This window comes from Mus caroli, chromosome 3, assembly GCF_900094665.2.
Source record: "Mus caroli chromosome 3, CAROLI_EIJ_v1.1, whole genome shotgun sequence".
NCBI lineage: Eukaryota > Metazoa > Chordata > Mammalia > Rodentia > Muridae > Mus > Mus caroli.
The window spans coordinates 52,639,598-52,653,121 of NC_034572.1; the positions used below are offsets into that span (position 1 = coordinate 52,639,598).

A 13,524-nucleotide genomic window follows, 5' to 3' on the forward strand; every position below is an offset into this window, starting at 1 on the left:
AATAAGACCAGAAGTATGAGCTCAGTCCTCAGCCCCTCATCCAACACCTCAGAGTGACTGAGTTCACCACTGAGTTCAACCCTCTTTGTGATAGTTAGTTCCTTTTAATTACTCATTTCCTGGATAGTTCTGACCACTCTACCTTAAGAATGCTCATTGTGTAGAGTAGGCAAATCATTTAACAACGTTCTTGACATTGGGAGTTTCCATTCCTTTCATCTATTATTAATTCTCATTTTAGGGCCAAAGCATCACTATTTCTCCATGCTTAACATATTTTCATTGAAGAACTTAGTCTCCCACACCACTGAGATTTATATCTTAGTTTAATTAACTTAGTGCCATTCCAAACATATGCTTCTGGTTTTATTAATTGCTATATAAGGCTTTCAATTTCAAGAACAAACTTGAGTGTATATATATATGTGTATATATATATATATATATATAACATATTTTTTCAGAATATAAGTAGATTTCTGTTAAATGCTAATATAACAACATTACCTGGTTATTCTGCTGAATCTGAAGGATATGAGTGTCTCCGGGAATACTAGTTAGTGGAACTTGCAGACTGGCATCTGTTGCTTTCCTCTCAGAGACTTGGATAAGTTCCCAAAGCCCTCTGTGATAGAGACTCTGCAGAGACTTCAGCAAGGCGGCCTTGAGTGTTCTAGAGAAAGAGAAAGGGAGAAGGGAAGAAAGCACACCTTCCATGCAGGCTCAGAGCAGTGCAGACTCCGTGTCTGTCTGCGGAGAGGCGAGGAAAACAGCCCCCAGTAGAAGATTACCTTCTGTGAATATTCAGAGCTCTGCAGACTCCAGTCTGTCTGTTTTTAGGACTTCTCCTTTTATTCTGTAGAAAACATCGAGGCGAAGGTGGCTGAGAAGTTGTCTTTTAAAAAGCAATTTAAGATATTGTGGGTTTTTGTTTTTGTTTTGTTTTTTTTTAAATTTTTTTCCTAAAACTTGAAATAGTATCATTAAAGTAGAGGGGTTTTGTTTGTTTGTTTGTTTGGTTGGTTGGTTGGTTTGGTTATTTTCCATAAATGATAAATCCAAGTTGAGAGGACGTCTTCTAAATGTGTTCCCGGAGAAGGTTGCAGGCTCGCTTTCGCAGATGACTGTTCACCTGAAAGCATACTATGTTCAAAGTGGACGATGTGTCACTGTCTGACAAGTAATTGTATCATCTCAAAATATGTGCTCCCTTGGGGGAGGGTAAGCCTTCTGCTTCTCGTTTTATCCTAGTTCATAATTTCATTATTTGCAATCTGGGTTTGATTATCATCTTTGTGGGTAAAACAACACCATCATCCCATTATAAATTATTAGTTCCCCAAATTACATTAGGGAAAAAAACAGTTGTGTACAGCGCCAGGCTGATTGTGTGAAGCGGCCTTCATGGTTTCCGTGAACAGAACTTAGGTAACAGACAGTGTTTCTTTATGAATTGAGTTTACCGTTAAAGATAATATTGAATTATTCGCCTTGGTAACTATTATATGCAGTTTTTAACTTTTAAACGAAAAAGGCAAGATACACTTTGGAGTGAAATTGTAGGGTAAGTTTGTTTGTTACTGCTTTATATTTGTGTAACTATTTCTGGCTCCCGCGATGGAGAAAAGGCCCATGCATTTGCACAAGCACAGTATTTCCAACTGAAATGGCCGTTAGCTATAAAACCACATGAGTAGGTGCTTCTACTTGGAACATATATTCCATATATTCTGAATTTTGAGTGTGTTTATACCTATTAAATCAATTTAATGATGTATCATGGCAGCTCAGCAGCACTTGAACATTTTTTAAGAAAATGTTTAGGGGCCACTGCCTAGTTTCTGTGAACCAGAAACCCCCATTTGTATTTAACCTCCCTTCTATGTGATGCCCAGGCACACTAAAGAGTGCTGACCACTGGATTAAATGGACATTGAACTTTTATTGTCACTAAAATTTGAGGGCAAGCTATTGATCTCATTCACTTTAGCAAATACATAGTAGGTGCGATATTTTTTACCTAGAAAAAAGTATTGGTTTGATTTTAAACTTTTCAGAAAGTTTATATGGGCTGTTTTACCTTTGTATATAAACAAAGCCAATTAAACTTGTCTTATTTGTTGGTTTGGATATTTGAGATACTTTTTAAAAAATAATTTACTTTTATTTCATGTGCATTGGTGTTTTTCCTGCATGGATATTTGTGTGAAGGTGTCAGATACTCTGCAACTGGAGTTATAGTTATTTGTGAGTTGCCACGTGGGTACTTGGAATTGAACTCAGGTCCTCTGGAAGAGCAGCCAATTTTCCTGACTGCTGAGCCATCTCTCCAGCCCCTGAAATATTTTTTAAAGGAGCTTTATGCTTCAAAATGATAATTGGCAACATTTGATTTCTTATACTGCCATGAAATAACCCACATTTATCATATTAGCCAGTACTCATTTTATCTTCAGTTTTTCCCATCAGAATGAAGGGAACTTAGTAGAACAGCCAGGTTAATTAGAGGCCCTATTCAAACCTACAAAGTCTGCTCTAGAATCACCCTTGTCTCTGAGACCATCCTCATGCCATCTCTGTAGTCTCTTTCCCCCTCAGGGCCCAGGACTGAGGGCTGAATGGCTCGTGAACTGGCTGCACTCTGTTTTGATCAAATAACCACTATAACTGCCTTTATAACAAATTCTAAACTCTGGGATATTTATAGTATTTCTGAGATCTCTGTTGAAACCAGTCTTCTGAAGGGGAATTATAGATTTCTTCAGTGAATAAGTCTCCCACATTAAAAGAAAATCAATTCAAAATTTCTGTCTTTCTTTACTGGGAATGTGTGTGTGTGTGTGTGTGTGTATGTGTGTATTTATATATATTTCAAATCCCTAAAACATTCTCAGCAGGCATTTGAAGAATAAAACAAACTTAGACCCAAGCCAGCTTCATCTTTCCTGAGAATTGAAGTGACAACCACAAACACCTCTTTCTGAACTTATCACATTTTCTCCTTGGGGACAATTGCCAATTTCCCCTTTGACCACCATGAAAGCAACTGAAAGCTTTAGATAGAAAGTGACTCATCCTAAAACTCCATTATCATATAGCACAATTAGTTGGACACACCATCCTACCCCATCAGTAAACAGCATCATCACATACGGTTTATAACTGTATTATAGGGAAATGAAATTTAATTTGATCATTTCTAACCAAGATAATTTGGAAAATTGAGGAGAATTTTTATTTTAAATGGTTAATTATTTGACAAATCCCTTGAAGATAAGCAATACTTCCTGTTCATCTGAAATCTATTCAACTCATACATGGCATATGACTTACTTATGCTTACAACTTACAGCTCATACGTAACTCATGGCTTACTTACTCTAAGCCAAAGAGGCCATGCCTTGAAGTGCATGTGGTCCTTGAAAATCTAGGTTTCAGAGGGAGAATGAAGAGCTAATTGGACATTTGATTATCAGTTGGGATCTTGCAATTGTCATGACTTTTATTTTTATATAATGACTGTTTTTTTATTGAGGACATATATTAGTGTTGCTTAGCTTTATTGATCATAGTAATTTAGGTTATATAAACAATAGCTTTCAAAAATAAGGCATCTTGGGCATTGAGAATATTTAGAAAGAAGAAGGCTGTGCCTTGTAATTTAAATATCTGCCAACATTGTCTTTGCTGGAAAGAATAGAAATAGTGTATCACAGACTCTGTGCTACTGGAGAACAGGTATTTCCTTCAAAAATATGTTATCTGCTTTCTTGATTTATGAAAAAGGGCACTACCATTTAGGAACAGTTACCAATAAAAAGAAGCTGACAGTCACTTTGTCCTACGGTACAGCCATTATCCTTCTGTGTACTCATTCACTCTTCCAGCACAAGGCTAACTATGGATAAAACATTTGAGTTATTTCTTGAACAAATTAATGTGGTTATAGTGAGATTCGGCTGAAAGAGGTCATGTCCAATGTTTTTAATAATTTGTTTTAATAATTTATATTTGAAGATGCAGAAGTTTGCTTTTTTGTTCATTCACGAATATAATGTATACATTACTCATGTAGTACAGGGAATTGGACCCAGATCTTCTCAGATGCTTGACAGATGCTCTAATGCTGCGCTTTACTCTCTGTCCCTAATTCTTCATTTCTATTTACTGTGGTTCATGGTGGGCTCCCACTTGATTATTCAGAAATACAATCTTCAGATGTGACTTCTATGTATTGTTTTATGAGGATAATTGCAATAGCTCATCTGTCCTAAGTGTCCCAGAGAAAGGAACACATTCAGAATATTTTTCAAAGACTTATCCATAACCACTAATTCTAATATTCTTTTCTCATAGAATCTCTTTATAAATAAAAAATATATAGAGAAAGTAGGACCAGGGGAAGCAGAACACATCTTTCTATTGGTCTCAACCCTATTATCACACAATGTGAGACACACACACACATACATCACATCACAAATATGTATAGTTTGGCAGTTATTATCAAAATTTTTTTAAAGAAATCAAGGTGGCTTAGAAAAGACCTTAATTTGGCCAGCTCCATTATTTCCTCCTAAGGATGTCTACCTGAGAAGACTCTTTCAGACTTTCTATGGTGGGTGAGAGTGCTGTGCTTTTCAAGGTTCAGCCTTCTAGCTTCATAGCCAGATAGGTCCCTGTGAGCATGATGTAATGCCTAGAGAATGAAGTCATTGGTCTGGAGGATGTTCTTATCAAAGCTCAGTTAACAGGGACATGGTAAACTCTCAGCATTTATCTTATAAATAAAGACTTGGACTTCTGTAGAAGGTTCAGTTGGTTCTTTTATGCCCAGTGAATATACTCTTCAGGGAACAGATACTAGGATAAATTTTGGTTCTGGTCTCAGATCATTAATGTTACTCAAAGAATGCAGTATGGGGATGCTAAGATGAAAGAGCAGAAATCCACTGCCACATTTGCAAGTATTTAATACATAATTGTAAGTTGAGCTGCTTATCTGATCAATTCAGTTTGAGGTTTTGTACATTTTTTTATTTGTACAAAAAATAGACATAAATGAATCATTTAGCCTGCTGGGAACTTCAAAATGTCTCTCCCTGTGGAAAGCCAATAATCGTTATTACTATTTTCCTGATATTAAGTCAGTATGGTCTTCTCCCTGGCAAATCCCTCCCTTTTCATTGCATGCTCATCTGGAGTGGATCAATTTCGTCTCTCTCCATCAGGGCTGTGCTTCCTGGCTCAGTTGCCCAAGGACATCAGTAGGCTAACTAGAATTTGAAGTTTCTCACTTCTTCATCTCCATACTTCCATTTTCCTTGGTTTGTTCTCCCGCATCCCCTGTGGTTGGGTACAGCAGTGTCCTTGTCTTTCCTGTTAATCTAAACAATGCTCCATTGTGTCCCAGCTCTTAGCAGTAACCTGCTCTGCAAACGTGATGTCCTCTATGGAGGCTTCTTTATCTGTGTCATAGCTTTGAAACTAGAGTGTCCTGCTTATTATCCAAGTCAAGAGTTCTCTTTTCCCTTAATTTGTACTTCACGCCCAGCTTCTAGTAAACTCTCCGCCACCGCCTTTTCCTCACTGCTGTCATAGCAGCCCTTACTTCACCCCATCACTTCCTGCTGTGCTGTCTTCACAAGTAGTCTGGAGAAACTCCTCTTTTGAGATATTCAGGTGTTCTTTTATGAAAACAAACAAATCAAAAGAAAAACCACAAACTACGAAATCCAATGACACCGCATCTAAACTGACTCCTTACCTCTATTACCTATTGGATCATTGGTTGATGGTTCCTATTACCGTGTCTCCCTGCCTAATTTCTAGGCCTTGCATGGTTAGAGCATCCTAGTAAATGAAGAAGCATGTATAAGCATCATTTAATGGCTTGCTTGTATTCTCCACTACCTGAGCTACCTACCTACTGTTCTTGTAGGATGTGGAAGGTTTGCACTTCCCACAGAACTCAGTGTTCCCTTACTGCCTCACTTCTGACCTGCAGTGGTTCTACATCACACTAAATACATATTAACTATACATTTTCTTTTTTTTTTTAAACTATACATTTTCATGGTTTTTCTCCAACAACTTTTTCAAAGTGGTTCAGTGAAATTCAGAGAGATGCATGCTCACTCACTGGACCCTAATGTCTGACCCTTCTCTTCCCCAGGTGCCTCTGAAATTCTGCTTTCAGTTCCTCACCCTCACAGCTAAGGCTTAATGCACTGCGCAGACACGAGCTGTCTACCTGTCTCTCACTCCCCCAGTCTTCTCAGCACTTTAGCAGCCTAGTTGTTTCCTATAAAACAATGATTTTTGTCTTCTTTTCTTCCCCTCTGTCTTCTGTCCATGAGTTTGTTCCTTAGTCTGCTGGCTTCCTTTGTGCTTGGTGTGCTTACAAAAGAGAATAATAGGGGACTCAGGAAGACAGCCACTGATGCCTGCCACCCCTTCTCCAATAACCTAGAAAATCACTGAATTTTGTCTGATGAATGCTGCAAACTCTTCTTTCCTTTCCTAATCCCCATGTGCTGTGGATATTGATGGGGCCATAACACTGCACCTGTAGACAGATGTCAGCCATTGAAATCATGCATTTTAGATGGCAGGAAAGGCATAAGTGGGTGTAGGGGAGGTATTGGCTAATGCAAAACAGTGTGGACTCTGGATGCATGTGGAAGAATGAGAGTCTATAATGTGTGTACTCTATGTACACAGTACTCTTGGGCATTGCGTGTATTGTTATGTCTTGTTTATTCTCACAGATCCTTAAATGGAAGGTGGCATCACACTATTTTCAGAAGAGGGATCTGAGGCAAAGTACTAGGCTTATTATTACTCAGGAGTATGGGGTTGTTGAATGTCATGACTAGGATAAATTACAAAGCTCCTTCTTCCCTAAGTATGGTGTACTATTGGGATGGGGCTGTCTTGAGTTGTTATTGGTACATGGATCTTTTATCTCTCACCATCCCTGTTAGGATCTCCGTAGGCCTCTGTAAATACTTGGAACATTAAGAATTAGCAGAGGGGTAGAGAAAGATAAGTCAACAGGATATGCAAATATGTGTATTAGGTCTATCACTGTATATATATATAAAAAAATAAAACTAGGGTAACTGAATTGGGGCCTGAAGGCAAGTGTGTACTTCAAGGAAAAACAAAACCTGACAGAATTGGAGAGTGGACATGGTGCTTCCTTCCTCAGCTGCAGGAGCATGGTACTTATTACTGTGTTCACAGGACACACAGAGTTCTACCAGTGAGTGTCACTGTGGCTTCCCCCACTTCTGAAGGGTTCGTTCTACCTTTGCAGCCATCACTAATGATCAACATATGCAATCCATTTTCCCTGGGAGGAGTTCTTTAGGATAAGAGGTGATGCCTTTTAGAGGGCGTTATACAAAGAATGACAAAGGGGGGGGGGTACATCGAAAGGTCCAACAGAAAAGTAAATAGCTTTGCTCAGAAAATGGAAAACGAAAGATGTCAGGGAGAGATTAGCACTGAGAGATTTAAGGCAGTCGTAAGAGTGAGGCTCTGCCTTGGATACTTACATTTGGCTAAAGGTAAATGGAGCTCTGTGTGGGATTCCTGCCCATCACTCAGGTCATTATTTATTTTCACACAAGGGAAAAGTAGTGCTGGCATTTCCAGTGATCGTTAGAGGAGACCGCGGTCTAAAGCCTCACTCGATCATCTCCGATTCTGAATTTCTAGCCACTTAGCTCACGCCTAGTGATCCCAGCACTTTGCTTTTTGTCATGTGGAAATAAATACTAATATACCTTATACGGTCATGTTGACGTAAGTGCCGGACTTTTTTTTTTTTTTTTTTCTGAAGATGCTTGAAGGTCCTAGCAAGATATTTTTTTTCCTAATTATAAAACACATGCTAATACCATATATCTAAGACCAAGCTCACTAAGGAAATGGCATTTTCCTTAAGGACATAGTAACATCATCTTATGCCATGGTCAAATTTAGACGACAAGGACAACAAAAAGTCTTTGAACAGCCAGAACTTACTCTGTAGGGTACGCCCACATCAAGTGCTTCTGGTCGGGTAGCACGTTATTATTTTACTTTAGCATGTTCCAAACTGGAAACACAGGGGTGGTGCCGGTGGAGGTGAGTTGCCAAGCAGGTAGATACCACCCCTGCAAGCAGGCATGGAGAGGCTGCAATTAGTGTGGTGCAGGAGTATAAAATGTACCCCCAGCTCTGCAGCCTGGCTTCAGGGGCTGTTGCTGTTTTTCAGGATGAATCTTCAAGTCATGAATGTAACCAGCGCACAATCCTTCTCTATGGAGTCGGAAAAGAGCGTGATGAAGCCAGGCATCAGCTGAAGAAGATTACCAAAGATATCCTCAAAATCCTGAACAAGAAGAGCACCACAGAATCAGGGGGTAAGGCGCCTCAGTGCCCTGGCTCCCATTGCGTTTGTGCTCCCTCTGCTCACAGGCCTTATCAGAGCGCCCCATGTCACTGTCCCCAGTGTTTCCTCTCATGAATGACTGTCACGCTGAAATATGAATAGGCACATTTACACTCTAAGGCCTTGCGTTCATTATTAGTAACATTCGCATTGACCACCTTTTGTAGGGAGATGCAGGTAAGATTTGTACTTTGTCATCTGTGTGCCAAGCTTTCTATGGTCATTGCTGTGGGTGATGTTCTGAGTGACGAGGAGGAGAAATACTCTGCCTGCAAACAGCCAGCTCACCTTTCCTTTGCACCATTTGTTTTTGCTCTGTATTTCACATGAGCGGCAGGTCATCATATAGATGCTGATTTCACATTATCCAGAACCTAATTGCCATAGTAGCCATGGCTAAGTCTGTCACCACAGAAAAGTGAAAGAGGCAATTTGATCTTCTTGACTTGGAATTTTCTTTCCCTGTTCTTTTCACATGTTTTTGTTGTTGTTTTTCTTTCAGAGCTTGGCCCTCATAGTTTGTCATTGTGTTGCATAATTGAAGTCCTATAATTATCTATTATCATATTTGCCTAGTTACTCTCTTTAAGGTTGACATCATTTCATAATCATGGTTTAAAACATGGCATCATTTTTGACCTTAGCCCCACCACTGATCTCTCCCTCTCTAGCATGGTCATTCCTATGAAGGAGGACAGGGTTGCGTTTGCCCTGTGTTCACAGATGGTTTTCCTACTTGAGTAGAAACCCCTAGGAACCTTTCCATTTTTTTATGACGTTAACAGGGTGCATTATTAGGGCTTGTTCGTGTATGCTAGATTTTTTTCCTACAGGTAAAAACAATTGTAATTTTTGTCTGCCATCAGCATGGCTAAGCCTGCCTGAGCGCAGGCTGCCTGCTGGATGGGCTTTGGAGAACACTGTGGGGAAGTTGCCCTCATGTGATCTGTCTCCACCCCTGGCTCCCTTCCCTTGCCTGTTTAGGACCTTCAATATGCCGGTGCCACAAGAAGCAACCAAGAGCTGAGAAAGGGAAATGAAACTATCTTCTGTTGGCTTCTTCGCATTGAGCTTGAAAAAGAAACTGCACTGTCTAAGAAAACTCTCCTTGTGCTGTTTTTTTCTCCCTCAGAGAAAACAGGAAATGAGTTGCGATAGAAGCCTGAATATGGAAGGCTCACCAGTCCCTAGCCAAGGGCATTTGAAGTAGCTTTTGGGGGAGTTGGAATGTGGTGGGAGTTGCTGATGTCTATAAGAGGCACAGTCACACTTAATTCATCTAAATTAGTGTAGAGGGCCTTTGCAGATTTCTGAAGTTTATGGTGGAGAAAGACCAAAGGAAGTGGGAAGGGGAAAGAAGCAGTCTTGCTGTCAAGCTTCCTTCCTTCCTTCCTTCCTTCACAGTTTTGCTTTAATGCCAGGCTAGTCTTGTTTTGTCTTTGTGCCAACCCCTTAAGTAGATATCCTTCCGTATGGACTACAAAAGAGATATTCACTGTGCGGAGTTTCAAAGTATTAGTCACATAAACACCACTTCAAACTGGCATCTTCCTCGATTTAATCTCAGCTACAGTGCTCAGCCACTTGGTAAACAGTCTTCATTTTAAGTTATTATTTAAGACTTTGTATACAAGAAGTTAGCCAACTGTATTTGAGGCTACAGGAAACTTGTACACACACACACACACACACACACACACACACACACCTACTTTACTTAGCAATGTGAAGACTGGAGAGGAAAAAAGGAAACTATCCCTTGGACTAGCATGTGTTTTATTGTTGGGAAAACAAAAATTAGACTTTTGAAGAACACTTTAGGACCCTTGCAGAACCAGCCAGTCTTCCCCTAGGGGATTTGTAACCGGAAGTCTGTTGTTATTTTTTGTCTCTTTTTGAGATGGAGTCTTCTGTTTTCCAGGCAGGCTGGAATTTGAGGGATTAACCTGAAAGTCTCTTCCCCCTGCTTTTGTCTCCCATGTGCTAGGATTATTGGCTCACACCACCATGCCTGTTTATGTGCTGCTCGGGGTTGACCTCAGGCCTGTGTGCATGCTAAGCAGACAGACAGTCTGCTGACTGAGCAGCCTCTGCTCCCTAACTTAAAGCTTAAACACTACTTCCAGTGAAACAGCCAAATTTCATGTCAACTTTACTATAACATTGTCTAAAAAGGCCAACACTTCCAGAATTTAAAGGCTTAATTTTTTTATGTAAAAATTAAGTATTGAAAGAGCAGTGGTGCATGCCAGGAAAACAAGGAAACGGGCAAAAAAAATTAAACAATACAAAACAAAACCTCTTTATATTCCCAGTGTATTGTTACTTGTGCAAACGACACTGAAATCTTTCATTTCGAAGCATCACTCGTTATCAGTGTTTCCCTTTCTAGGTTATAAGACTCAGTTATAACAGTTGAGCTTTTATGACCTTACATGTTCAGTAATGGAACCTGTTTACACAAATGAGCAAAGGAAAATGCACTTGGGGGTTCTGAGCTAGGCCTACTTCCCCAAGTCTTCTGTATTTATTTCAATCCAAGGGAGAATAAATTATTGATTAATGAACACAAGACAGTAGTAGGTTGGACCCTTTCAGTTTTGGAGCAATGATTCTAGGGAATTGAAAACTAAATCAAAACTTGGGTATCTCAACTATACTTATGATACATATAAGAGCAGTGAGAGAGAAGGCCTCATCCCACATTTAACTTGTGCTTATGAGAATAGATGCTGGAAGAGAAGGAGGTCTAATGACAGAAGGAAGTTTTTGTCATGTGTTTTATCAGCACTTCCTTAATGTATGTGAGCATAGAGGGTCAGAAAACAAACTCCAGTGTCATTCTTCTAGTGTCCTCCAGGGTCTTTAATTGGCTTGTGACTCGGCGAGGTTGCATGAGTTGTCCCATCTCTGCCTCCCAGGGGCTGTGATCGCAGGCCGGTGTCACCACGCCCAGCATTTTTTTTTTTTTTTTTAAACATGGGTTCTGGATTCCGCACTGAGAGCCTCATGCTCGCAGGGCAAGCCATTTGCTAACCGTGCTGTCTCCCCTGCCCAGTACCAGCTCTTTTTACTACTCTGTTCATTCTGGTATCACCATCCACTGTACAAAGCGGAAACGAGACAACTCGCTTGGATTTTGTATCTCACTTACTGTTCAAAGGGAAGTCCACTTTTGATGTGGAGGAGCTTGGAGTCTTGCCAACTTCTTAGGCCTTCATTAGAGAAATAAGAAACTTTTTGTTTTCTGAGCTAACAATTCCCACATGAAACTGAGTTGCAGTGCGCCCTCTAACCAGATGGCGCACAGTGCTGTAGAAGTACTGTAACCCAACCATTACGTTTCATTTAAAAATTTGTCTTTGTATATACATAGATGCAATCCTGTTTCCAGAGACTTTAATTTTGCTCTTAGTTGTTAAGAAAGCCAGTTTTCCTCAAATAAGCCAAATTATAAATAAATATACATATATTTACTGATTTATAAAAGTACAGAGGTGAGTCTAAAAATCAGTGAAATGGCTCAGAAGGCAAAGGACCTTGCTACCAAGCCTCATCATCTGAATTTGATCTCTGGAGGAGAGAACACCCTTAAATTTTTCTTGGTTTCCCCAAATGTTCCCTGATGAGTGCATATGAACACAAAATAAATAAATAATCCATATATTTTTAAAAAGCCTATAATGTGTCCTGTTTAGTCACAGTGGGCCTTGGTGTTCCCCACCCAACCGTGGTGATTCATTACTGTATCGTTAAGTTCCTTAATGATGAATGCTTGCAAAGACACTTTATAATAGCCAGAATCAAGTCATTATTTGCAAGAATAAGTAGTGGCATATTTTCACACATTGGAATAAAGTATGTGAGAATTACTAACAATTAGTACATATTAAAATTACCTAAATAATGAGGCTATCTTAAAACATAGTGTTGAGTGAAAGTTTCCACCCACCCACGATGGAAGCTGTCCAAACCTTTGGCCCCTTGGGGAGGGAGAGGAGATTAGAGTCAGGTACGTGGGCTTTTGAGGCATTATTTCACGATTTGGATCTCATTCTGTTTGTGAAAATGCATAGAGTATATATTGCTTTTATCTATTTTTGTGCCATACTTCAGTAAAAAATACCCATAAAAAGATGGATGGGATGGGGAGGTAACTCAGTAACGTTCCAAGTTCCACATAAAAATAGCTGGGCATGATGGAGCAGGGTTTTAATCCCATTGCTGTGGAGGTGTGGATATAGGCAGACCCCTTGTGTTCCTTAAACAGCCAGGCAAGCTCATTTGGTGAGTTTTGGCCAGTAAGAGACTCTCTTGTAGAGTACCATCAGAGAGGGTAAACTCCAATGGTGTGATCGCCTGAAGGATGACACCAGATTTTCCTCTGGCCTCCACACACGTGTACAAACAAGTGAACATGCACACACACACACACACACACACACACACATAAAAAAAAACCTTTAGAAATATGAAGAGATTAATTTAAATGGAAAGTAATACATCTCATGTTTCTTTAGTTGGGGACGAAGGACAGAAAGCCAGGAAGACCAAGCAGGAAGTTTTTCCAACCCCAGAAAATGTGTTCACGAAACTCCAGCTCCTTTCATACTTCGATCAGCATCAAGTAACATCTCAGGTATCCATTCAGGGCTGTTTGTCACGCGCTTTGAATATTCCTCCCTTAAAAGCTCAAGCAGGGTACTTCCAGCCTTAACTTTTAGAAATGACCCTTATAGACTTGGAAGCAGATCAAGCTTCATTTGTGAGTGTTAGGTGTTTCCTTCAACATCTGTTTTTATTATGTAAGTATTTTTGCTTTATAGTAATTATTAATACATAAAGGTAATTCCTAATATACTTATTATATGACATGCTGACCCGGCATCACTATTGGTGAAGGAGAAACTTTTTGATGGTTTAATTAAAATACTGGGAAATTTAGAAGAAATCCATTGTTATTCAGTTAACATCTCAGTTTCTGATGATTCACACTTTTGAGTGATTTCCCTTTGGGGTCACCAGTATATAGATTATATTGAAATTTTCAAATGATGTTTGTAAGAATGCTGATTTGTATA

At 39.6% G+C, this 13,524-nt stretch overlaps 2 protein-coding genes across 4 annotated transcripts in view; one reads left to right on the forward strand and one right to left on the reverse strand.

Moving 5' to 3' along the window:
* Positions 1 to 13,524, forward strand: part of Med12l (mediator complex subunit 12L) — a 313,727-nt gene that overhangs the window by 223,944 nt on the left and 76,259 nt on the right. Inside the window, exons 18-19 of the mRNA XM_029474961.1 lie at positions 8,267 to 8,414; positions 12,964 to 13,082. Of these exons, the coding sequence (XP_029330821.1) occupies positions 8,267 to 8,414; positions 12,964 to 13,082 (267 nt within the window). The remainder of the gene's footprint in view (positions 1 to 8,266; positions 8,415 to 12,963; positions 13,083 to 13,524) is intronic.
* P2ry12 (purinergic receptor P2Y12) overlaps positions 1 to 13,524 on the reverse strand; it is a 45,562-nt gene that overhangs the window by 3,148 nt on the left and 28,890 nt on the right. The window contains exons 2-3 of one of the 3 annotated variants that reach the window (XM_021157449.2): positions 792 to 856; positions 508 to 673 (exon numbers count right to left, since the gene is read on the reverse strand). The gene's annotated coding sequence lies outside the window, so the exon portion shown is untranslated. The other 2 variants (XM_029474963.1, XM_029474962.1) reach the window with 2 other exon arrangements.